A 26354-nucleotide genomic window follows, 5' to 3' on the forward strand; every position below is an offset into this window, starting at 1 on the left:
CGGCCACATCCTCTGCCCCAGCCCAGGCCCAAGCCCTAGCCATATCCTCTACCACATCCCCTGCCCCAGCCCAGGCCCAAGCCCTAGCCATATCCTCTACCACATCCCCTGCCCCAGCCCAGGCCCAAGCCCTAGCAATATCCTCTACCACAGCCCTAGCCATATCCTCTACCACAGCCCTAGCCCCTGCGAGACCTGCTAGTCTTGGCTTTGTTTGGAAGAGGAGTGTTGTCCTGGTGTTTGGTTTGGTGTTCGTGGTTGGCCTGATGTACTTGATGTATCTACAAGTACAGTCCCACAAGCAAGAAGGAATCAAAGCGGTCAGTGAGTGTTAAAGACAACACAAACCTTCTGGGAGAAAGAGGTCAGTGAATATTAAAGACAAGACAAACCATCTGGGAGAAAGAGGTCAGTGAGTGTTAAAGACAAGACATCTGGGACAAAGAGGTCAGTGAATATTAAAGGCAAGACATTTGGGAGAAAGAAGTCAGTGAATATTAATGACAAGACATCTGGGAGATTGGAAAGAGATAATATAATGCACAACAATAAGTGCCTTTAAAACAAGTAGTTGGAATGTTGTCCAATCAAAAGAGTATTGATGTTCCTCTCTGTCCACATCTGAAGAATGTTAAGGCAACAAAAGATACAGGAGCAACTGAAGGTTACAGAGGTCCAACAGATCCAGGAGCAGCTGAAGGTTACAGAGGTCCAACAGATCCAGGAGCAGCTGAAGCTTACAGAGGTCCAACAGATCCAGGAGCAGCTGAAGGTTACAGAGGTCCAACAGATCCAGAAGCAGCTGAAGGTTACAGAGGTCCAACAGATCCAGGAGCAGCTGAAGGTTACAGAGGTCCAACAGATCCAGGAGCAGCTGAAGCTTACAGAGGTCCAACAGATCCAGGAGCAGCTGAAGGTTACATAGGTCCAACAGATCCAGGAGCAGCTGAAGGTTACAGAGGTCCAACAGATCCAGGAGCAGCTGAAGGTTACAGAGGTCCAACAGATCCAGGAGCAGCTGAAGCTTACAGAGGTCCAACAGATCCAGGAGCAGCTGAAGCTTACAGAGGTCCAACAGATCCAGGAGCAGCTGAAGCTTACAGAAGTCCGTTAGTTAGTGGAGATCAGCAAGGTGAGTCCTGACCTCTCACATCAGGTTAAATTGTGTTCAGGGTAGGCTGTCATATGCCATACAGTAGATTGTGGTAGGAAATTACAAACCCTACATGCCAAGAATGTAAAACTCATTCCATGGAGGACCTAGTATCTGCAGGTTTTAGTTTTTTCCTTTAAATTAAGACCTAGACAACCAGGCGAGGGGAGTTCCTTACTAATCAGTGACCTTATTCATCAATCAGTGAGGCTGTTGATAACCATATAGCCCTAGCCCTAGTCCCAGCCACAGCCCCTGCCCCTGCCCCATCTCCAGCCATAGCCCTACTACCAGTCCAAGCTCGAGCCCCTTACCCTGGTCTTGCCCCTTACCCTGGTCCAGCCCCAGATCCTGGTCCAGCCCCAGATCCTGGTCCAGCCCCCCTCAATCAACAAAGGAGGAGCGAAAACCCCCAGACACTCAGCCTCCTGTGGAATGTGTTTCACATGCGCTATATACAGTTGAAGTCGGAAGTTTACATACACCTTTGCCAAATACATTTAAACTCAGTTTTTCACAATTCCTGACATTCAATCCTAGTAAAAATTCCCTGTCTTAGGTCAGTTAGGATCACCACTTTATTTTAAGAATGTGAAATGTCAGAATAATAGTAGCGAGAATGACTTTATTTCAGCTTTTATTTCTTTCATCACATTTCCAGTGGGTCAGAAGTTCACATACACTCAATTCGTATTTGGTAGCATTGCCTTTAAATTGTTTACCTTGGGTCAAACGTTTTGGGTAGCCTTCCACAAGCTTCCCACAATAAATTGGGTGAATTTTGGCCCATTCCTCCTGACAGAGCTGGTGTAATGGAGTCAGGTTTGTAGGCCTCCTTGCTCAAACACACTTTTTCAGTTCTGCCCAAAACTTTTCTATAGGATTGAGGTCAGGGCTTTGTGATGGCCTCTCCAGTACCTTGACTTTGTTGTCCTTAAGCCATTTTGCCACACCTTTGTAAGTATGCTTGGGGTCATTGTCCATTTGGAAAACCCATTTGCGACCAAGCTTTAACTTCCTGACTGATGTCTTGAGATGTTGCTTCAATATATCCACATAATTTTACACCCTCATGATGCCATCTATTTTGTGAAGTGCACTAAGTGCACAGTATATATAATGCGTGTGTTTATAAATATTGTATGTTCAGGGGCGGCAGGTAGCCAAGTGGTTAGAGCGTTGGGCCAGTAACCGCAAGGTTGCAAGATCGCAATCCCTGAGCTGACAAGGTACAAATCTGTCTTTCTGCCCCTGAACAAGGCAGTTAACCCACTGTTCCCTGGTAGGCCGTCATTGAAAATAAGAATTTGTTCTTAACTGACTTGCCTAGTTAAATAAAGGTAAAATAAAATAATAAATAAGCCACCTCTGGGAGGATGACACTGCCCAGATCTCTGGTGGAGAGAATGCCAAGAGTGCAAAGCAGTCATCAAGGCAAAGGGTGGCTACTTTGAAGAATCTCAAATAGAAAATATATATTGATTTCTTTAACACTTGTTTGGTTACTACATGATTCCATATGTGTTATTTCATAGTTTTGATGTATTCACTATTATTCTACAATGTAGAAAATAGTAAAAAATAATAATAAAAACCCTTGAATTAGTAGGTGTGTCCAAACTGACTGGTACTGTGTGTGTTGAACAGGATGTGGTGAATCTTCCATCTCACTGGGCTAGAGGTAAGTGCAGGGGGGTCAAGCATGCGGTCCGTGAGCCAAATGTGGCCCACGAGATGACTTAATATGGCCCGTCTCATAGTAAACTGAAATACAGGCCAAATACAGGCCAAACTTAAAGTACAGGGCCTGGCCCTCACAGCTAACAGGATGAATAACACATACACACACACTGCCCACAAAATGAGGTGGAAACTGAGCTGCACTTCCTAACCTCCTGCCAAATGTATGACCATATTAGAGACACATAGTTCCCTCAGATTACACAGATTACACAGAATTTTGATAAACTCCCATATCTATTGGGTGAAATACCACAGTGTGTCATCACAGCAGCAAGATGTGTGACCTGTTGCCACAAGAAAAGGGCAACCAGTAAAGAACAAACACCATATCTATTTCACTTGCTTTGGCAATGTAAACAAATGTTTCCCATGCCAATAAAGCCCCTTAAATTGAAATTGAATTGAAATATATATATATATATAGAGAGAGAGAGAGACAGAGACAGACAGAGAGACAGAGACAGAGCTACAGAAGCCACTCTCTCCATTGGTTTAATCCCCAGTGTGTTTGTATGTAGAGATTGTCTAATAGAGTTCCCCTGCAGTACGTTTAGCCAATAAGAAGCCACTGGGGATGGATGGCACTGCCCACACATACCAATACACATGAAAAGAACATAGAAATGTCATGATCGTATTCCATACCTGTTTGACATTGATATTTTTTTATTGATTAAAGAAAACGTAGCCTACATCAGAATGAAACAGAGAATAAGTGATCTGATTGAATGAACGAACAAACAAACAATCAAACGAATGAACGAATGAACTGATGAATAAATGAACAAATGAATAAGAATCATTAGGCAAAATGAGACTCATAGGCAAAAATGTTCCACTTGTTTGTCAGGATGTAATGATAAACATCTGAACCAGTAAATAGATATGTTTGTGCTTTGAACAGGATGTGGTGAATCTTCCATCTAGAGGTGAGTGCAAGGTCGGCAAACACGTGGCCCTTGAGACGATTTAATATAGCCCGTCTGATGTCTTAGGAGCAAAACGCATTACAGTAAATAACGAAATAAATCAGGATGTATTTTGGGGGGGTAACGTCAATCTACATGTAAATTACAAAAACTAAATCAAAACTTTGTAGAAATAATAGACCTGTGTGTGTGTGTGTGTGTGTGTGTGTGTGTGTGTGTGTGTGTGTGTGTGTGTGTGTGTGTGTGTGTGTGTGTGTGTGTGTGTGTGTGTGTGTGTGTGTGTGTGTGACCAACAGCATTTGAGTATTGATAATGCATGGTGCCTACTCTTCATGCTGCCTAAGTCCTTGACCCCAGCTCCAAGAGCATCCTTAGAGAGACAGAAGAACCAAGTCTACTAGAGTCTTCACACACTCAAGTGAGGAAAGAAATCCTACTTTAGATATGGTTACTGGTTAATGAAATTTAGAAAGAAGTGTACACTCTTAGAGGAAAAGGTGCTATCTAGAACCTTAAAGGGTTCTTCGGCTGTCTCCATAGGAGAACCCTTTGAAGAACACTTTTTGGTTCCAGGTAGAACCCTTTTCAGGTTTAATTTAGAACTCTTTCCACAGAAGGTTCTACATGGAACCCAAAAGGGATCTCCGAAGGGGACAGCTGAAGAACCCTTTTGAATCCCATGTTTCTAGGACTGTAGGTCCCACTTTTAAAGGGCCAATCTGGGATTGGTAGCCTAAATCACTTTTTTGGACTTGATGATTTTTGAAGATTGGAATTCATAAATACCTCCGGAGCTTAATTCAACTGTTTCACCTCATCAGATCCCATATAAGCTTATTTTACTCTGTATGGATATTCATCCATTGTGATCTTATTGACTTTCTAGAATCTCTTTTTCAAAATGAAATATTAAGATGAGCTAAAGAATGATGACACAGCTAGCAAAGCACTGGTAAAGCACCACATACTCCGCTTATTAGTGCTTTTTAAGGTGGTGAAAAGTAGTGCACAATATAGGGAATAGGGTGCCATTTTGGATACAAGCTAGCTCTGGTACGGGGGTTTCCGAAACGTATTAGGCGAATGGAAATAGAAATCTGCTCCATGTCACATCTAGCCTCCCCTGACTCTGGAGCCAGAGGCCGCGTTCCAATCTGACTACATTACAGACGCATGCCACATCTAGCCTCCCCTGACTCTGGAGCCAGAGGCCGCGTTCCAATCTGACTACATTACAGACGCATGTCACATCTAGCCTCCCCTGACTCTGGAGCCAGAGGCCGCGTTCCAATCTGACTGCACGATGACATGGCTCTATACATAACTGAGCGACACATTAAATCTGTTTTTGGTTTGGGTACCGTGAAACCCAGAGTTGCGTGTCTGGTGGAGTATGTATGTCTGTTTGAAGTGTATGCAAAAACAAGTGGTTAGGCATTTTCAACACACAAATGTTTCTTAAGACTAGAAGAGAAGTAGTACATTTCTCGTCAACCCTCAACCATGAAAGACTATAATGCATGTTGTTGATGTTAGTTCTGTATGTGCAGTTAAGGGCAAGACATGATGCTTTGTTTTCAGCCAGCTGCAGCTTTGCTAGGTCTTTCTTTGCTGCACCTGACGATATTACCAGACAGTAATCAAGATGGGACAAGACCAGAGTCTGAACAACTAGTACAGTTGATCTTTGTGTCAAAAACACAGAGCATCTTTTAATAACAGACATGTAACTCCTTGCTAAGAGTCTCAGTGAGCTCACTGGTTGTAGGTGCTGATGTGTAGTGTGCAATCATCAGCATACATAGTCATTTTAGCTTATTGTAAGACAAGTGGTAGATTGTTTGTTAAATGATTAATGGCCCAAGGCAGCTGCCCTGATGTGTACATATCTGATGTTAGAGAACCTTCCATTGAAGAACACTCTGAGTTATTTTCAATAAGTGCCTCTCCAACCATGTGATGGTAGGTGATGTACCCTGAGGAAGGCACAGTGATGCCGAAACGTTGGTAAATACCCATTAAATTGTTGGGAGATTATACATGGAGTGTGCGACTTTCTTTATTTTGATAGTTTATAGGTGATGTAAAGCCATAGCAAGTGAGTTATTTTCAATAAATTATGATCAATAATATCAAATATTGCGCTGAAATCTAACAATACAGCTCCAACTATCATCTAATATCCATTTATTTTAGCCAATCATCAGTCATCTGAGTCAAAGCAATACAAGTTGGGTGCCCTTCCCTACAGTGGCTTGTGAAATTATTCACCCCCTTGGCATTTTTCCTATTTTGTTGCCTTACAACCTGGAATTAAAATTGATTTCTTGGGGGTTTGTATCATTTGATTTACACAACATACCTACCACTTTGAAAATGCAAAATATTTTTGTGAAACAAACAAGAAATAAGACAAAAAAACAGAAAACTTGAGCATGCATAACTATTTTTCTTTAATTAAGCAATGGCTTTTTTCTGGCCACTCTTCTGTAAAGCCCAGCTCTGTGGAGTGCACAGCTTAAAGTGGTCCTATGGACAGATACTCCAATCTCCGCTGTGGAGCTTTGCAGCTCCTTCAGGGTTATCTTTGGTCTCTTTGTTGCCTCTCTGATTAATGCCCTCCTTGCCTGGTCCCTGAGTTTTGGTGGGCGGCCCTCTCTTGGCAGGTTTGTTGTGGTGCCATATTGTTTCCATTTTTTAATAATGGATTTAATGGTGGTCCGTGGGATGTTCAAACTTTCAGATATTTTTTTATAACCCAACAATGATCTGTTCTTCTCCAAAACGTTGTCCCTGACCTGTTTCGACTGTTCCTTGGTCTTCATGGTGCCGCTTGCTTGGTATTGCCCCTTGCTTAGTGGTGTTGCAGACTCTGGGGCCTTTCAGAACAGGTGTATATATACTGAGATCATGTGACAGATCATGTGACACTTAAATTGCACACAGCTGGACTTTATTGAACTAATTATGTGACTTCTGAAGGTAATTGGTTGCATCAGATCTTATTTAGGGGCTTCATAGCAAAGGGGGTAAGTACATATGCATGCTCCACTTTTCCGTATTTTTTAAAAAATAAATTTTTTTAAACAAGTTTTATTTATTTTTTCACTTGACCAATTTTGACTATTTTGTGTATGTCCATTTCATGAAATCCAAATAAAAATCCATTTAAATTACAGGCTGTAATGCAAAAACATAGGGAAAACGCCAAGGGGGATGAATACTTTTGCAAGGCACTGTATATGCATGCTGAAAAGCATTGTATTTGTCCAAACACAATCTTCTCTGTCCGTTTACTAAGAACAGTCAGCAAACTGATTGGGCGGCTGTTAGCTTTCTTCCACGCCTGTGGACACAAACACTACCTTTAGGCTTTGGTTAAAGACATGGCAAATAGGGGAGGCAATACAGTCTGCTACTGTTCTCTATAGTTTCCCATCTAGGTTGTCTATATCTGGAGGCAATACAGTCTGATACTATTCTCAATAGTGTCTCATCTAGGTTGTCTATATCTGGTGGCAATACAGTCTGCTACCATTCTCAATAGTGTCTCATCTAGGTTGTCTATATCTGGTGTTAATACAGTCTGCTACTGTTCTCAGTAGTTTCCCATCTATGTTGTCTATATCTGGAGGCAATACAGTCTGCTACCATTCTCAATAGTTTCTTATCTAGGTTGTCTATATCTGGTGGCAATACAGTCTGCTACTATTCTCTATAGTTTCCCATCTAGGTTGTCTATATCTGCTGGCTGATCATTATTGATGGATAACAATAGTTTTTCCACTTCTTCCACACAAACTTAACCAAATTCAAACTAGCTATCACTCTCTTTCATGGTTATATCTTCAATACACAAATGATGGTTCACTGTTCAATGTCATTTCAATCAATCAATAAATCAATCAAATGTATTTATAAAGCTCTTTTTACATCAGCCGATGTCACAAAGTGCTATACAGAAACCCAGCCTAAAACACCAAACAGCAAGCAATGCAGATGTAGAAGCACGCTGGCTAGGAAAAACTCCCTAGAAAGGCCAAAACCTAGGAAGAAACCTAGAGAGGAACCAGGCTATGAGGGGTGGCCAGTCCTCTTCTGGCTGTGCCGGGTGGAGATTATAACAGAACATGGCCAAGATGTTCAAATGTTCATAGATGACCAGCAGGGTCAAATAATAATAATCACTGTGGTTGTAGAGGGTGCAACAGGTCAGCACCTCAGGAGTAAATGTCAGTTGGCTTTTCATAGCCGATCATTCAGAGTTAGAGACAGCAGGTGCGGTAGAGAGAGAGTCGAAAACAGCAGGTCCGGGACAAGGTAGCACGTCTGGTGAACAGGTCAGGGTTCCATAGCCGCAGGCAGAACTGTTGAAACTGGAGCAGCAGCACAACCAGGTGGACTGGGGACAGCAAGGAATCATCAGGCCAGGTATCCTGAGGCATGGTCCTATGGTTCAGAAGAGGACCACTTCTCAGGTGGTCCACTTTACCGGTGAAATAGTCATTGAAATGATTGGCTATATCAAAAGGTTTTATGACAAATGACCCATTAACGTCAGTGTATGATGGAGATTAATTGGATTTCCTGTCCATAATCTAATTGAAGGTACTTCTTTTCCATAGATGTTTGTCATTTATATTGCTTTGGTTATATAGTTTTTTTATTATAATTTATTTTGTCACAAAATTTCTCAAGTGACAGTATGTCAACCTTACATTTTTTACATCTTCAACAAAAGATACCAGAGAAAACATTTTGTATTAACTCTTATCAAAAATAACTTTAGTCCCTGCCTTTGGTACTCTGGCTGTCCTTGTTATTGCCACAATGGTATGGTCACTACAGCCAATGGGAACTGATATTGCTTTGGAACAAAGCTCTGCAGCATTAGTGAATCAATAACGGTGGATGTCACAGGTCCAACACTATTGGTATGTACTCTAGTTGGTTGAGTGATAACCTGGGTCATGTTACGGGCATTAGTTACAGTAAGAGGCTTCATTTTGAGAGGGCGACTAGATGATAACCAGTCAATATTCAAGTCCCCAAGAAAATAGATTTATCACACATATTCTCCAGATACTGACAGTTTGCACTTGGTGGCCTATAGCAGCACCCTAAAAGAAGAGGCTTCAGATGAGACAGGTGAACCTGGAACCACAGCACTTCTACTTCATTTGTCATGAGATCCTCTCTGAGCTTCACAGGAATATGGCTCTGAATATATAGAGCAAAACCTCCCCCTGTCTTTTCTATAGATGTTATATCCTTGTATTCATTCCTACTGCTGTATCATCGAAGGTGCTGTCTAGGTGAGTCTCAGAAATGGCTAATATATGCATATTATCCAAGACTAGATGGTAATTTTCCATGAAGAAACATTGTGTGACATGCTTTAAGCCTGAACATGTGATAGTCGATTTGGTGCCTCTAGCTTGAACAGTTCAAGAGTTACTGTTGGTGGGTTATTTTATACAAATTATTATATGCTAATTTATGTACATTTAAGTAGTTAGAATTTAGAAAACAGACCATAACTAGTGATGGGATCAATTTGGGGGGTCATGATAGGGGATGCACCAAATGTTTGATGTATTATAATAATTGATTATGCTTATGTTTTAATAGAAGGGGAGGGGCTATGGGACCTACATTTATAGGGTCCTAGACTACAGATTATCAATACATATATTCATTGTAAAGTTTTAGAATTGTTCCACAGTCTTTTCTAAGTCTCTGCCTCTTATAAAGAAATGGGGGGGGGGGTCTGTGATAAACACAGAACCCTGCATGGGGAGTAGAAGAGGTAAGAGGCTAGTCAGACATACCTCTATAAAGCAACTTGGGGGAGTGGACATTTACTGCTGAGGCCTTAGAAAACACTGGAACTATTGTATCTCTTGCAAGTTTGTATAGCTGTGTATGCATGGGCTTGGTCTGAGGAGTAGCAGGAAATTACGTATGCAGTGACATCACAGGGGGTTGACTACAAGCATGATAAAAGCAACTTGGACTTTTCCTATGGGGCAGAACTCATGTGAGACATCAGTTGTATATGTGATGTTTGATCTTTGACTTCTGTCTACAGCTGTATTTTAATTAAAATTGTTATGATTTATAAGTGCACATTTTGAGTGTTCCTTATTTGTTAAGTAAATAAAACGGAGCACAGAAAAATGGAACCAACACTAGACCAGAGCTAGTGCAAACCAGAGCTAGCTAGCTACACCCAGGACCAGAGCTGGACCAAAGCTAGCTAGCTATGCCCAGAACCAGAGCTGGACCAAAGCTAGCTAGCTATGCCCAAGACCAGAGCTGGACCAGAGCTAGCTAGCTACGCCCAGGACCAGAGCTAGACCAGAGCTAGCTAGCTACGCCCAGAACCAGAGCTGTACCAAAGCTAGCTAGCTATGCCCAGAACCAGAGCTGGACCAAAGCTAGCTAGCTATGCCCAAGACCAGAGCTGTACCAAAGCTAGCTAGCTATGCCCAAGACCAGAGCTGGACCAGAGCTAGTGTGAACCAGAGCTAGCTAGCTACGCCCAGAACCAGAGCTGTACCAAAGCTAGCTAGCTACGCCCAAGACCAGAGCTGGACCAGAGCTAGTGCGAACCAGAGCTAGTGCAGAAAGAGCAGTAGTTGTGGTCAGTAGTTGTGGTCAGTAGTTGCATAGTTGTGGTCAGTAGTTGCGTGGTCAGTATTTGTGGTCAGTAGTTGCATAGCTGTGGTCAGTAGTTGTGGTCAGTAGATGTGTGGTTCAGTAGTTGGGGTCAGTAGATGTGGTCAGTAGTTGTGGTCAGTAGTTGTGGTCAGTGGTTGTGGTCAGTAGTTGTGGTCAGTAGTTGTGGTCAGTAGTTGCGGTCAGTAGTTGGGGTCAGTAGTTGGGGTCAGTAGTTGTGGTCAGTAAATGTGTGGTTGTTGTCAGTAGTTGTGTGTTGTGGTCAGTAGTTGTGGTCAGTAGTTGGGGTCAGTAGTTGTGGTCAGTAGATGTGGTCAGTAGTTGTGGTCAGTAGATGTGTGGTTGTTGTCAGTAGTTGTGTGTTGTGGTCAGTAGTTGTGGTCAGTAGATGTGGTCAGTGGTTTTGTGGTCAGTAGATGTGGTCAGTAGTTGTGGTCAGTAGTTGGGGTCAGTAGTTGTGGTCAGTAGATGTGGTCAGTAGTTGTGGTCAGTAGATGTGTGGTTGTTGTCAGTAGTTGTGTGTTGTGGTCAGTAGTTGTGGTCAGTAGATGTGGTCAGTAGATGTGGTCAGTGGTTTTGTGGTCAGTAGATGTGGTCAGTAGATGTGTGGTTGTGGTCAGTAGTTGTGGTCAGTAGTTGTGGTCAGTAGATGTGGTCAGTGGTTTTGTGGTCAGTAGATGTGGTCAGTAGATGTGTGGTTGTTGTCAGTAGTTGTGTGTTGTGGTCAGTAGTTGTGGTCAGTAGATGTGGTCAGTAGTTGGGGTCAGTAGTTGTGGTCAGTAGATGTGGTCAGTAGTTGTGGTCAGTAGTTGTGGTCAGTAGACGTGTGGTTGTTGTCAGTAGTTATGATCAGTAGATGTGTAGTTGTGGTCAGTAGTTGTGTGTTGTGGTCAGTAGATGTGATCAGTAGTTGTGGTCAGTAGATGTGTAGTTGTGGTCAGTAGTTGTGGTCAGTAGTTGTGGTCAGTAGATGTGGGCAGTAGTTGTGGTCAGTAGTTGTGTAGTTGTCAGTATTTATGGTCAGTAATTGTGTGTTGTGGTCAGTAGTTTTGTCAGTGGTGGTCAGTAGTTTTGAAAAGTAGGTGTGTGGTTCAGTATTTGTGGTTATTAGTTTTGTGGTTGTGGTCAGTAGTTGTGGTCAGTAGTTGTGGTCAGTAGTATTGTGTTTTTGTTTTGTAATTATGGGGTATTGTGATGTAATTATGGGGTATTGTCTGTAGATTGACAAGGGGAAAAAATGATTTAATACATTTTAGAATAAGGCTGTAACGTAACATAATGTGGAAAAAGTCAAGGAGTCTGACTGCTTTCTGAATGCACTGTACTTACAATAGAAAATAGGAGAAAATCTTTTTTCTAATGATGTCAAGTTTATTTCGCAACTCCTAAGATTCAGCAAATTACTCTCATTGGAGTATCTGACATAGGCTTTGAAAAAGCAGCTGTGAATAGGCTACCAGTGCGGCAAGTGCAGCTGGCCCCCGGTAATATTTCTTGACTTGGACATACAGGTTTGCCAACAACATGGCTAACCTTTGTTAAACCAGCTAAACAAGTGCTCTTAGTGAAAATGTGTTTGGAGTTACCTTCTTCCAGTTATAACATGGGGAGGTCGAAATATATATATTTTTTAAAACATCCTATCAAATCTCTTTATTTTAAAATGTTGATTACTTCTACTTTCCATTAGCATTCACCTGGTGATAAGACATGTGAATTCTTTTTTTTTTTGCTAGCGTATGATGTGGGTCCCTGTGTCGCCAGTTTGCCTGGACAAGAAAAGTTTGAAGACCCATGGTGCATTGTGCCTATTTTTGTTCTATTATTGCAACTGAAATAAAATGCTTCATGTCATATAAAAATATGTGTCTGAAACAGAAGTTCATTCCAACGAGACTAACCTGGTTAAATAAACGTTTCATATAAAATGTAAAGGACAGGATTCTATCGGTAGCGCAGCCCACTGGACAGACGATAAATTATTTTTTGAAAGGTAATTCCTGATTGAGCCGGAATATACAGCGTTTACCGTGAATACAGTCTCCCTGAACGTGGGAATATTAAAAGCTGCATTCTACTACCCACGATCGGATTGATTTCCGGCCTAGATACCGGTTAATACATACAGACACAGACAGCCGGACAGCCAGCCAGACAGACAGTAAGACACACAGACAGAAAGACAGACCAGTATGCCATAGGAGGTACTGTAAGTAACCTTTAATTTACAGAAAGCATCACAATCCAAACAAACACACACACATGCATGCACACACACACACACACACAGTTGCCCACATACAAATAATCTCGAGTATTCACAACCTGGGATAGAAGAAACATTGTAAACAAAAATCCGGGACCTTCAAATTAGTACGATATGTTATATTTGGTATGGTACTGTATATATTCATTTGTGGATGTCCTTCATCCATTTTGTATGTGTTTACGAATTGCAATTCGTACAATATGTTACGAATGTTCAATTTTATATGTTATGATTTCCAATTTGTTGTGGCTAACGTAAGCTAGGTGGCTAACACTAACGTCACCTACTGTAGGTGCTAGGCTAGGGGTTAGGGTTAAGGTTAGGAGTTAGGTTAAAGGGTTAAGGTTAGGGTTAGGAGAAGGGTTAGCTAACATGCTAAGTAGTTGCAAAGTAGTGAAAAAGTAGTAAGTAGTTGCAAAGTTGCTAAAATGCTAACGTTGTCTGTGATAAGATTAGAACACACAACTTTAGGGTTGCTAGATGTTTGTATTATATGTATGTAACCAATGTAAAATGGCTAGCTAGTTAGCGGGGTGCGCGCTAATAGCGTTTCAATCGGTGACGTCACTCGCTCTGAGACCTTGAAGTAGTTGTTCCCCTTGCTCTGCAAGGGCCGTGGCTTTTGTGGAGCGATGGGTAACGATGCTTCGTGGGAGGCAGTTGTTGATGTGTGCAGAGGGTCCCTGGTTCGAGCCCAGGTAGGGGCGAGGAGAGGGACGGAAGCTATACTGTTACATGTACACCCAAACATCCTCCTTTCGTTTTTGCCTTAAGTAACCTTCTTTCTTATGTAACCATACCAAACGGAACATATCATACTAATATGATTATCCCGGATGTTCGTTTACCACGTTAGAGCCTGGTATTCAAAACAAATGTACAATTTTTTTTAATCATCATACAGTATATAAATTATAAAGATAAATCCTTAGGTTGTATTCCAAATAGCACCCTATTCCCTACATAGTTCACTACTTTTGACCAGGGCGCAAATATAGTGCAGTACAAAGGGAATAGTGCGGAATTTGGGAAGCATCCTTAGAATCCAACATATCTGTACTGTACATCTTTATCATACGTATTTAAAGAGGTCAAAGAGAGGGTAATATTCTGGAGAGAGAGAGAGGGAGACAGAGAGAGAGAGAGAAGTGTAGAGTTCTATCATTTCCACGTATGTACCATTGTGTACCGATTCTACTAGAAGAAGAAGATACTGAAAGACTGGATGACGTCGCCACCCAGTGGCCATACAAGCTCATAGCATCATTGCGTCACTGCTCATCTCTATACATACATATGTGTTTTCCAAATCACACCCTATTCCCTATATAGTGCACCCATTTTGCCCTATGGATCCTGGTCAAAAGTAGTGCATTGTAAAGGGAATAGGGTGTGATTTGGAACACAGACACACAGAGACTTAGAGGCGGATAGTGTTGGAGATAACCTGTTAGCTATTTATCTTTCTTTCTTTTCTTTCTTTCTTTTCTGTCTTTCTTCTTTTTGTATAACTCCCTCCTCTTGTTCAAATTGGTGGCTATAGTGCCTGTCATTATAAGATATATTACTTAGGCTATATTTCTCCAAATATTCTCAAGAATTAAAAAAACAAATTCTTATTCAGAATCAGGATTCTGGTGTTTCTTTCACCTTCAAAAGTTGGTTGCACTTTACAGTGTGCAGTCATTCCATTGGATGGCAGTGTTTGTCACTCAAAATCAGCTAACGAATGGCTGTGTCTAACTGACTGCCACAGGCCTGTGTTCAACATATGCCATACTTGGGGATCAGAGTTTTTTCTTAGGCCGGGATTCAATCCAAATCCCAATCTGCATTTTAAAGGATATTTACGATTGAGCCGCCACGCGCAGTGTTAACCACCTTTAACCACCTCCACAACCACCTTTAAAAAGCAGCATTGTTGGTGCTATGAATCAAATGATCTGCTCAGGAAAATCTATGGGTCCTATTTTAGAACTAATATGATGGAAACTCACACTAGCCCATGCCTCCAATCCAATGTTTTTACATTTGTGCGGAGTAGTGAACGTGTGTTCAGGAGAAAAGTATTTATTATTGGGACGCACACTGGGTTCTAGCCTGTAAAAAGGCGCCCTATAGTTTCTCCTGGGCAGATAACTTGGTCGGGAGAAACTCCTGGCTCTACATATTCTAACCCGATGATCATTCAACTACGGCAGTGTTTTATGCTATTGTGACATCATCAGTGTTGCCATAGAAATAGAATCCCACTTGTTAAATGGCTGCCGGTCCACCCATTTCAAACCCATTGATTTGAATGGGGAATGTCCTTTTTAGTCATTGTGCTTCTATGGTCTCCTCCCCAACCTCCACTGTACAATCTTAGATGAAAAGGTGCCTGGAAGAACCTTTGAAGCTGAAAAAGATTCCTGAAAGAACCCCTCTGAAAAGGTTCTTTGAGGAACCCATATGTAAAGGTTCAAACTTTTTGTGACGGGAGGGATTACATTTTGAACCTTTTTAATAATATATTGTAGAGGTGGCAGTCTATCAGATTGGAGGCGTGACTTATTGGAGGCGTGGCTTTCAGATAGTTATTTTTGATCACCCGTTAATGTAAATGTCATTCCTGTTCATCATGTAAAGTTTGTACACTGCAAATTAACATGTTCCTTGAATATTTATGTGTATTACATATTCTAATATTAACATTGCTGATTCCATACAGTAATAAAGTGATGATTTGCATAAAGCTGTTGAGGAACTCTGTTAGCCTCATTGAAGCTACAAAACTGTCAGTGTTCAACTGTAACATGTGATGACAATACAACAGAACGGATGAACAGGAATGACATTTACTCTCACAGGTGGACAAAAAAAAGATAGATCTTAAAGCCACGCCCCTACTAAGTCACGCCTCCACTCCCGGTTCCTACAGGAACCTGTTGCTACATTGAACCATTAAAGCAGGGGTGTCAAACTCATTCCATGGAGGGCCGAGTGTATGCAGTTTTTTAATTATAATTATAATTTTTTTTTTATTATTATTTTTCAATTAAGACTTGGACAACCAGGTGAAGGGAGATCCTTACTAATTAATTACCTTAATTCATCGATCAAGTACAATGGTGGAGCGTAAATCCTCAGACACTCGATCCTCTGTGGAATGAGTTTGACACATGTTTATTAAAGGTTCCCTCCAAGAACCCCTCAACTAACCGAAGGTGCAAATATGAACCATTGACAAAAAATGGTTCCTTGAGGATCTCCAGGGGTTACTCGAGGATCTCCAGGGGTTACTCGAGGATCTCCAGGGGTTACTCGAGGATCTCCAGGGTTACTCGAGGATCTCCAGGGGTTACTCGAGGATCTCCAGGGTTACTCGAGGATCTCCAGGGGTTACTCGAGGATCTCCAGGGTTACTCGAGGATCTCCAGGGGTTACTCGAGGATCTCCAGGGTTACTCAAGGATCTCCAGGGTTACTCGAGGATCTGAAGGGTTACTCGAGGATCTGAAGGGTTACTCGAGGATCTCCAGGGGTTACTCGAGGATCTCCAGGGGTTACCCGAGGATCTGAAGGTTTACTCGAGGATCTGAAGGGTTACTCGAGGATCTGAAGGGTTACTCGAGGATCTGAAGGGTTACTCGAGGATCTGAAGGGTTACTCGAGGATCTCCAGGGTTACTCGAGGATCTGAAGGGTTACTCGAGGATCTGAAGGGTTACTCGAGGATCTGAAGGGTTACTCGAGGATCTGAAGGGTTACTCGAGGATCTCCAGGGTTACTCGAGGATCTGAAGGGTTACTCGAGGATCTGAAGGGTTACTCGAGGATCTCCAGGGGTTACTCGAGTCACCACTAATTCTAAATGTGTACTGTGAAAAACAACATTCTATTTCTATGGAGTCATCCCCAACTTCTACTGTAACTATAAAACAACATCGTCTAGTTACATTATATTAAAAGGCTTTATTATTATTATTATTATTAAAAACATACAGGACGTTTTGATTGAAACCCCTGGCTTCGTCTCTAATGCCAGCCTATCTCCTACATAGTGCACTACTTGTGACCTATAGGGCTCTGGTCAAAAGTAGGTGCTATTTGGGAAAAAGGCCCTCACTCAGAGAAACAAAATGGCGGGTGTTCAATCAGGTGAGGCTGAAATGCCATAACAGAATCCCTCTCAGTTTTCCCAAATAGGAATGTTCCCCGGTCTGAAAATTCCAGAATTTTCCAAAATGTAATTCCGGAATTCCAATTTTCTTATTTTCTTGTCTTTCTTGTCTTAACGTTCCGTCTGGATCTCCAGTTCATGTCTTTATATTTAGGAACTCTCTTTTTCAATCATGACCTTTAAACTGTTGACCTCTAACATCAAATCTAACCTCTGAGCTCAGCCACTACAGTCCATCTGAGAGGTCTGAGACAGATCCATAGTTTCAGGGCTGTGGCCTGATTTTCTACCTTTTTCCCAAAAGTGTGCACACTTCGGGAGAAAGGAGAGATTATTGGAATGTAACGTCAGCCTTCATTAATAGCAGTCTCAGTGTCCTGCTGGAGGTTTGGTGTAAGAAGCTGACCTCTCGCCACATCATGCCCAGTATCGGTGCAGTCTGCCTGGGCGCGGTGTGGCTCCGGGGCCCCTTTGTGACTTGGATTGGTTGTTGAGAGAAAAAAGAGAGAGAGGTCGTGAGGGAGAGAGAGCGAAATAGAGAGAGAAAAAGCGAGAGAGAGAGAGAGAGAGAGAGAGAGAGAGAGAGAGAATAAGAAGAGGGAGAGAGAAACAGCGAGAGGGAGAAAGAGAAAAAGCGAAAGAGATAGAGAGATGGAGAGAGAAAAAGCGAGAGAGAGAGATGGAGAAAGAGAGAGAGAGAAATAGTATGGCTTTTGTGTGTGTATAACATCACAAGTGTTTTATCTCCTCATCCCACCCTTTCTCTCTCTCTTTTTATCCCTGTTTTGTCTGTGTTCAGCAATAGACAGAGAAGAGCTCAGTAATGTCTCTCTTTTCATGTGCGTCTCAAATGGCACACTATTCTCTATATAGTGCAGTGCTCATGAACCAGGGTGGCCTTTGGGACGCAGCCTATATGTCTCGTTTCTCAACACATGTATCTTGGGCATGCCTCTATCACCATGTATCAGATAGAACTCTCCTCACACTGGGCTAATGGCGCTGGTAACTTAAACAGAGGAAACCCCGCTAACTCCTCCTCCATTCCCCCCAACCCCTCCCCTAGCCCCTCGTCCTCCTCATCCCCCTGTCCTACCTCCGGCCTCCTCCTCTCCCTCTCTCCCCCCCTCCTCTCGTCCGTCACCATCTCCTGAACGTGAAGCTTCAGCCCATTCACAGCGCTCGCTGGCACCTGCACGTTACAGTTAGCGTTGTTGGCGTAGCCGGCGTTGCCGTGGCCGCCGCCGTTGCCGTGGTTACCGTCGCAGCCGCCGTTGCCGCCAGCGACGCCGTAGTTGCCGTGGTGACCACCGTTGCCGTGGTGGTGTGTCAGTAGCATGGTTCCATTTCCTCTCTTCTCCGTTAATGGGAACCCCTCCGACAGCAGACTGCCGCAGCTAGGTGACTGCGGCGTCGCCGAGGAGCCCAGCAGGTCCTGCCCTTTCTCCGAGGAAAGGGAGTGGTCTGGGTGGCGCTGGCCAATCCCGCGTCGGTGGGACAGGAAGAAGAGAAGGAAGCCTCCGAGGGCGACGCCCAGGCTGGGGGAGAGAGGGGATCAGGTTGTTAAAGAGAGATTTAGTTCCGTTTTGAGAGAAGCAAAGAGTGAGTGAAGAGTGTGTGTGTGTACGTAAGTACGTGTGTGTGTGTGTGTGTGTGTGTGTGTGTGTGTATCCTACATGAAGCAGAGTATGTAGATGGCCAGTAGGTGACGTCCTCCAGCCATCGCCACGGCCCCTCCAGCGCTGGGACCCTCCAGGGTGAGATGGTAGGAGGCTCTGCGACAGACAGGACTCTCCTCCTTACCCCCTGGTCCCCCCTCCTGGACCACAAACACACAGTAAAACAAGACATCAAGAATTCACTTCTCCACAGTCAGCACACTCGTCTTTACCCACTGGTCCCCCCTCCTGGTGGGGGAGAGACATGGGCTAGGGGGGAACAAAGTGTGGGGAGGAGGGGTAGCACAGAGTGAACGAACGTACATCCATATGCTTGCGTGTGTGTGTGTGTGTGTGTGTGTGTGTGTGTGTGTGTGTGTGTGTGTGTGTGTGTGTGTGTGTGTGTGTGGTGTGTGTGTGTGTGTGTTCAGCCTACCTGACATAGACAGGTGTATGTCCCCAGGCTTTCCTCTGTGACAGTGACCTCCAGGTCAGAGTGATGTTGACGGGTGTGTCTGGGAGAAGGAAAACATCACATGCAGAAATAACAAGATAAAATGAGACATTTATTATTGTTCTTCTTAATGTTGTTATTTGTATTTGTTGTTGTTATAATTGTTCCTATAATTCTTGTTCTTATTCGTTGTATAAAGCATCACCTGTGTGGTGGGTGATCCCAGGTACAGGGGAGTGTGGACACCTGGACACAGGGCAGCAGAACATGGAGACCCACAGAGACACGCAGCTCCCTCAGGACAGGGGAACAACGGCCTGCAGGGAGGAGAAACAAAATGACTGGTTTTTATATTGATTTCAATTGCATCTATAACCTGTAGATGGTACTTCTATTATCATTGATTATCAAGCAGTTTCACACACCTTCTCCACTGTCACACAGCTTCAGAGCATCTTCTACCTCCTGTCCCTGGATGGGCCTGCAATACACACACACACACACACACACACACACACGCACACACACACACACACACACACACACACACAAACACACACACACGCACACGATCTTACCCTCTCTCTGTGTGTGTGTGTGTGTGTGTGTGTGTGTGTGTGTGTGTGTGTGTGTGTGTGTGTGTGTGTGTGTGTGTGTGTGTGTGTGTTACTCACTCTGTCATGCTGGGGCCACAAGCTCCCTCTTTGGCCCTCCACATACACCCTAGGGGTCTGGCCCGGGCACACACCTCACAGCTGGGGTACAGGCTGCATCCCTCTGCCCCCACACGGGCCAGGGATAGAGGGGTACCTACTAGAGCCTGCCCCTGAGGAGGGAGGGAGGGAGGGAGGGAGGGAGGGAGGGAGGGAGGGAGGGAGGGAGGGAGGGAGGGAGGGAGGGAGGGAGGGAGGGGAAAAAGGAATACAAGTTTAGCTTGTGTGTGTGCTTGTCTAATAGAGAGATAGAAAGAATGTGTGTGTGTGCGTGTGTGTGTGCGTGTGTGTGTTACCTTGTGTAGCAGTATGTTGTTGACAGGTTCCTGTGCAGAGAAGAGAGGTATCTCCTGTAGTAGTGTAGTGATGTGTCCTACCACCAGTACTCTATGGAGCTCCCCACGATCTGGTGGTCTCACACACACACACACACACACACACACACACACACACACACACACACACACACACACACACACACACACACACACACACACACACACACACACACACACACACAAGACATGTTAAGATTAAAGCACTCTCATTTGGAGTTCTCTTTGTCACAATCATTCTTTTTTAAGTATTTTCAAGATCGCTCCTTTTGCCTTCCAGAAGACTTCCTTCCTTTCACTTTACCATCCCCACTCCCTTTATCATCCCCACTCCCTTTATCATCCCCACTCCCTTTATCATCCCCACTCCCTTTACCATCCCCACTCCCTTTACCATCCCCACTCCCTTTACCATCCCCACTCCCTTTACCATCCCCACTCCCTTTACCATCCCCACTCCCTTTACCATCCCCACTCCCTTTATCATCCCCACTCCCTTTATCATCCCCACTCCCTTTATCATCCCCACTCCCTTTACCATCCCCACTCCCTTTACCATCCCCACTCCCTTTACCATCCCCACTCCCTTTATCATCCCCACTCCCTTTATCATCCCCACTCCCTTTATCATCCCCACTCCCTTTACCATCCCCACTCCCTTTACCATCCAATCTCCCTTTATCATCCCCACTCCCTTTACCATCCCCACTCCCTTTACCATCCCCACTCCCTTTACCATCCCCACTCCCTTTACCATCCCCACTGCCTTTATCATCCCCACTCCCTTTATCATCCATCCTCCCTTTATCATCCCCACTCCCTTTACCATCCCCACTCCCTTTATCATCCCCACTGCCTTTACCATCCCCACTCCCTTTATCATCCCCACTCCCTTTACCATCCCCACTCCCTTTACCATCCCCACTCCCTTTATCATCCCCACTCCCTTTACCATCCATCCTCCCTTTATCATCCCCACTCCCTTTACCATCCCTCCTCCCTCTATCATCCATCCTCCCTCTATCATCCATTCTCCCTCTATCATCCATCCTCCCTTTACCATCCCCACTCCCTTTACCATCCCCACTCCCTTTACCATCCATCCTCCCTTTATCATCCCCACTCCCTTTACCATCCCCACTCCCTTTACCATCCCCACTCCCTTTATCATCCCCACTCCCTTTATCATCCCCACTCCCTTTACCATCCATCCTCCCTTTATCATCCCCACTCCCTTTACCATCCCTCCTCCCTCTATCATCCATCCTCCCTCTATCATCCATCCTCCCTCTATCATCCATCCTCCCTCTATCATCCATCCTCCCTTTACCATCCCCACTCCCTTTACCATCCATCCTCCCTTTACCATCCATCCTCCCTTTACCATCCCCACTCCCTTTACCATCCCCACTCCCTTTATCATCCCCACTCCCTTTACCATCCCCACTCCCTTTACCATCCCCACTCCCTTTACCATCCCCACTCCCTTTATCATCCCCACTCCCTTTATCATCCCCACTCCCTTTATCATCCATACTCCCTTTGCCATCCCCACTCCCTTTACCATCCCCACTCCCTTTATCATCCATCCTCCCTTTATCATCCCCACTCCCTTTGCCATCCCCACTCCCTTTATCATCCCCACTCCCTTTACCATCCCCACTCCCTTTACCATCCCCACTCCCTTTATCATCCCCACTCCCTTTACCATCCCCACTCCCTTTACCATCCCCACTCCCTTTACCATCCCCACTCCCTTTATCATCCCCACTCCCTTTACCATCCCCACTCCCTTTACCATCCCCACTCCCTTTATCATCCCCACTCCCTTTATCATCCCCACTCCCTTTACCATCCCCACTCCCTTTACCATCCCCACTCCCTTTATCATCCCCACTCCCTTTACCATCCCCACTCCCTTTACCATCCCCACTCCCTTTACCATCCATCCTCCCTTTACCATCCCCACTCCCTTTACCATCCCCACTCCCTTTACCATCCCCACTCCCTTTACCATCCCCACTCCCTTTACCATCCCCACACCCTTTATCATCCCCACTCCCTTTACCATCCCCACTCCCTTTATCATCCCCACTCCCTTTACCATCTCCACTCCCTTTACCATCCCCACTCCCTTTACCATCCCCACTCCCTTTATCATCCCCACTCCCTTTACCATCCCCACTCCCTTTACCATCCCCACTCCCTTTATCATCCCCACTCCCTTTACCATCCCCACTCCCTTTACCATCCATCCTCCCTTTACCATCCATCCTCCCTTTACCATCCCCACTCCCTTTACCATCCCCACTCCCTTTACCATCCCCACTCCCTTTACCATCCCCACTCCCTTTATCATCCCCACTCCCTTTACCATCCCCACTCCCTTTACCATCCCCACTCCCTTTACCATCCCCACTCCCTTTACCATCCCCACTCCCTTTATCATCCACACTCCCTTTACCATCCCCACTCCCTTTACCATCCCCACTCCCTTTACCATCCCCACTCCCTTTATCATCCCCACTCCCTTTACCATCCCCACTCCCTTTACCATCCCCACTCCCTTTATCATCCCCACTCCCTTTACCATCCCCACTCCCTTTACCATCCCCACTCCCTTTACCATCCATCCTCCCTTTACCATCCCCACTCCCTTTACCATCCCCACTCCCTTTATCATCCATCCTCCCTTTATCAAACCCCTCCCTTTATCATCCATCGTCCCTTTACCATCCCCACTCCCTTTACCATCCCCACTCCCTTTATCATCCATCCTCCCTTTATCATCCATCCTCCCTTTATCAAACCCCTCCCTTTACCATCCATCCATCCTTTATCATCCATCCTTCTTAATCATGCATCCTTCCTTTACATCATCCTTCTTTTACCATCCATCCATCCTTTACCATCCATCCTTCTTAATCATCCATCCTTCTTAATCATCCATCCATCTTTTACCCCACCAACACTACTTTCTCACTCTCCTCCCCCACTACCCTCTCACCTGTTCCCAGGTGCAGCACGGTGGCTGCATTTCTCTGATCATCGTCCGACCCCGTGGTCGTCCTGGTAACAGCTACTTTAGTGTACGTGACGCCCCTCCTCACCAGTAGAGGCGCTGCGATCACGTTGTTCTCCATCAGAGGGTGGTCTCTCATAAACGTCAACACCTTCAAGCATATATAATATTATTATTATATATATATTATATTGATATAGATTAGTATATTTATATTATTACTATACATTATATATATTATATTATATTGACATAGATTAGTATATTTATATTATTACTGTACATTATATATATATATATTGATATAGATTAGTATATTTATATTATTACTATACATTATATATATAATATTATATTGATATAGATTAGTATATTTATATTATTACTATATATTATATATATTATATTATATTGACATAGATTAGTATATTTATATTATTACTGTACATTATATATATATATATATATATATATTTTAATGATTTAGATTAGTATATTTATATTATTACTATACATTATATATATATATATATATAATATTATATTGATATAGATTAGTATATTTATATTATTACTATACATTATATATATAATATTATGTTGATATAGATTAGTATATTTATATTATTACTATACATTATATATATATAATATTATATTGATATAGATTAGTATATTTATATTATTACTATACATTATATATATATTATATTGATATAGATGAGTATATTTATATTATTACTATACATTATATATATAATATTATATTGATATAGATTAGTATATTTATATTATTACTATACATTATATATATTATATTATATTGACATAGATTAGTATATTTATATTATTACTGTACATTATATATATATATATATATTTTAATGATTTAGATTAGTATATTTATATTATTACTATACATTATATATATAATATTATATTGATATAGATTAGTATATTTATATTATTACTATACATTATATATATTATATTATATTGACATAGATTAGTATATTTATATTATTACTGTACATTATATATATATATATTATAATGATGTAGATTAGTATATTTATATTAATATTACTATACGTTATATATATATAATATTGATATAGATTTTTATATTTATATTAATATTACCATACATTATATATATATTATATTAATATTAGTATATTTATGTTATTACTATACATTATATATATATATATATATATATATATATATATATATATATACACAATATTATATATATATATATATATATAATATTATGTTGATATGGATAAGTATATTTATATTATTACTATACATTATATATTATATTATATTGACATAGATTAGTATATTTATATTATTACTACACATTATGTATATATATATATTATTGATATAGATAAGTATATTTATATATATACATTATATTGATTTAGATTACTATATTTATATTACTATACGTTATATATATGTAATATTAATATAGATTTTTATATTTATATTAATATTACCATACATTGTATATATATTATATTGATATAGATTAGTTTATTTATATTACTACTACACATTATGTGATATATATATATATATATATATATATATATATATATATTATTGATATAGATAAGTATATTTATATTATTACTATGCATTATATATATATTATATTGACATAGATTCGTATATTTATATTATTACTACACATTATGATATATATATATATATATATATATATATATATATATATATATATATATATATATATATATATATAGTATTGATATAGATAAGTATATTTATATATATACATTATATTGATTTAGATTAGTATATTTATATTACTATACTTTATATATATATATAATATTGATACTGATTTTTATATTTATATTAATATTACCATACATATATATATATATATATATATATACTGCTCAAAAAAATAAAGGGAACACTTAAACAACACATCCTAGATCTGAATGAAAGAAATAATCTTATTAAATACTTTTTTCTTTACATAGTTGAATGTGCTGACAACAAAATCACACAAAAAGAATCAATGGAAATCCAATTTATCAACCCATGGAGGTCTGGATTTGGAGTCACACTCAATATTAAAGTGGAAAACCACACTACAGGCTGATCCAACGTTGATGTAATGTCCTTAAAACAAGTCAAAATGAGGCTCAGTAGTGTGTGTGGCCTCCACATGCCTGTATGACCTCCCTACAACGCCTGGGTATGCTCCTGATGAGGTGGCGGATGGTCTCCTGAGGGATCTCCTCCCAGACCTGGACTAAAGCATCCGCCAACTCCTGGACAGTCTGTGGTGCAACGTGGCGTTGGTGGATGGAGCGAGACATGATGTCCCAGATGTGCTCAATTGGATTCAGGTCTGGGGAACGGGCGGGCCAGTCCATAGCATCAATGCCTTCCTCTTGCAGGAACTACTGACACACTCCAGCCACATGAGGTCTAGCATTGTCTTGCATTAGGAGGAACCCAGGGCCAACCGCACCAGCATATGGTCTCACAAGGGGTCTGAGGATCTCATCTCGGTACCTAATGGCAGTCAGGCTACCTCTGGCGAGCACATGGAGGGCTGTGCGGCCCCCCAAAGAAATGCCACCCCACACCATGACTGACCCACCGCCAAACCGGTCATGCTGGAGGATGTTGCAGGCAGCAGAACGTTCTCCACGGCGTCTCCAGACAGAATTTGCAAATCTTGGTGTTCTCTGGCAAATGCCAAACATCCTGCACGGTGTTGGGCTGTAAGCACAACCCCCACCTGTGGACGTCGGGCCCTCATACCACCCTCATGGAGTCTGTTTCTGACCGTTTGAGCAGACACATGCACATTTGTGGCCTGCTGGAGGTCATTTTGCAGGGCTCTGGCAGTGCTTCTCCTGCTCCTCCTTGCACAAAGGCGGAGGTAGCGGTCCTGCTGCTGGGTTGTTGCCCTCCTACAGCCTCCTCCACGTCTCCTGATGTACTGGCCTGTCTCCTAGTAGCGCCTCCATGCTCTGGACACTACGCTGACAGACACAGCAAACCTTCTTGCCACAGCTCGCATTGATGTGCCATCCTGGATGAGCTGCACTACCTGAGCCACTTGTGTGGGTTGTAGAATCCGTCTCATGCTACCACTAGAGTGAAAGCACCGCCAGCATTCAAAAGTGACCAAAACATCAGCCAGGAAGCATAGGAACTGAGAAGTGGTCTGTGGTCCCCA

General features: G+C 42.5%; 1 protein-coding gene across 2 annotated transcripts in view; it reads right to left on the reverse strand.

The window, feature by feature from the left end:
• Nucleotides 1-12711: 12711 nt before the first annotated feature.
• sema4f (sema domain, immunoglobulin domain (Ig), transmembrane domain (TM) and short cytoplasmic domain, (semaphorin) 4F) overlaps nt 12712-26354 on the reverse strand; it is a 121967-nt gene continuing 108324 nt past the window's right edge. For both annotated transcript variants that reach the window (XM_045701591.1, XM_045701592.1), the window contains 8 exons: nt 23102-23267; nt 20056-20165; nt 19721-19872; nt 19472-19527; nt 19252-19363; nt 19029-19107; nt 18611-18753; nt 12712-18472 (listed from right to left, as the gene is read on the reverse strand). In XM_045701591.1, coding sequence (XP_045557547.1) covers nt 17902-18472; nt 18611-18753; nt 19029-19107; nt 19252-19363; nt 19472-19527; nt 19721-19872; nt 20056-20165; nt 23102-23267 — 1389 coding nt within the window. In that variant the 3' untranslated portion in view covers nt 12712-17901. The remainder of the gene's footprint in view (nt 18473-18610; nt 18754-19028; nt 19108-19251; nt 19364-19471; nt 19528-19720; nt 19873-20055; nt 20166-23101; nt 23268-26354) is intronic.

This window comes from Salmo salar, chromosome ssa18 (genome assembly GCF_905237065.1).
Source record: "Salmo salar chromosome ssa18, Ssal_v3.1, whole genome shotgun sequence".
NCBI lineage: Eukaryota > Metazoa > Chordata > Actinopteri > Salmoniformes > Salmonidae > Salmo > Salmo salar.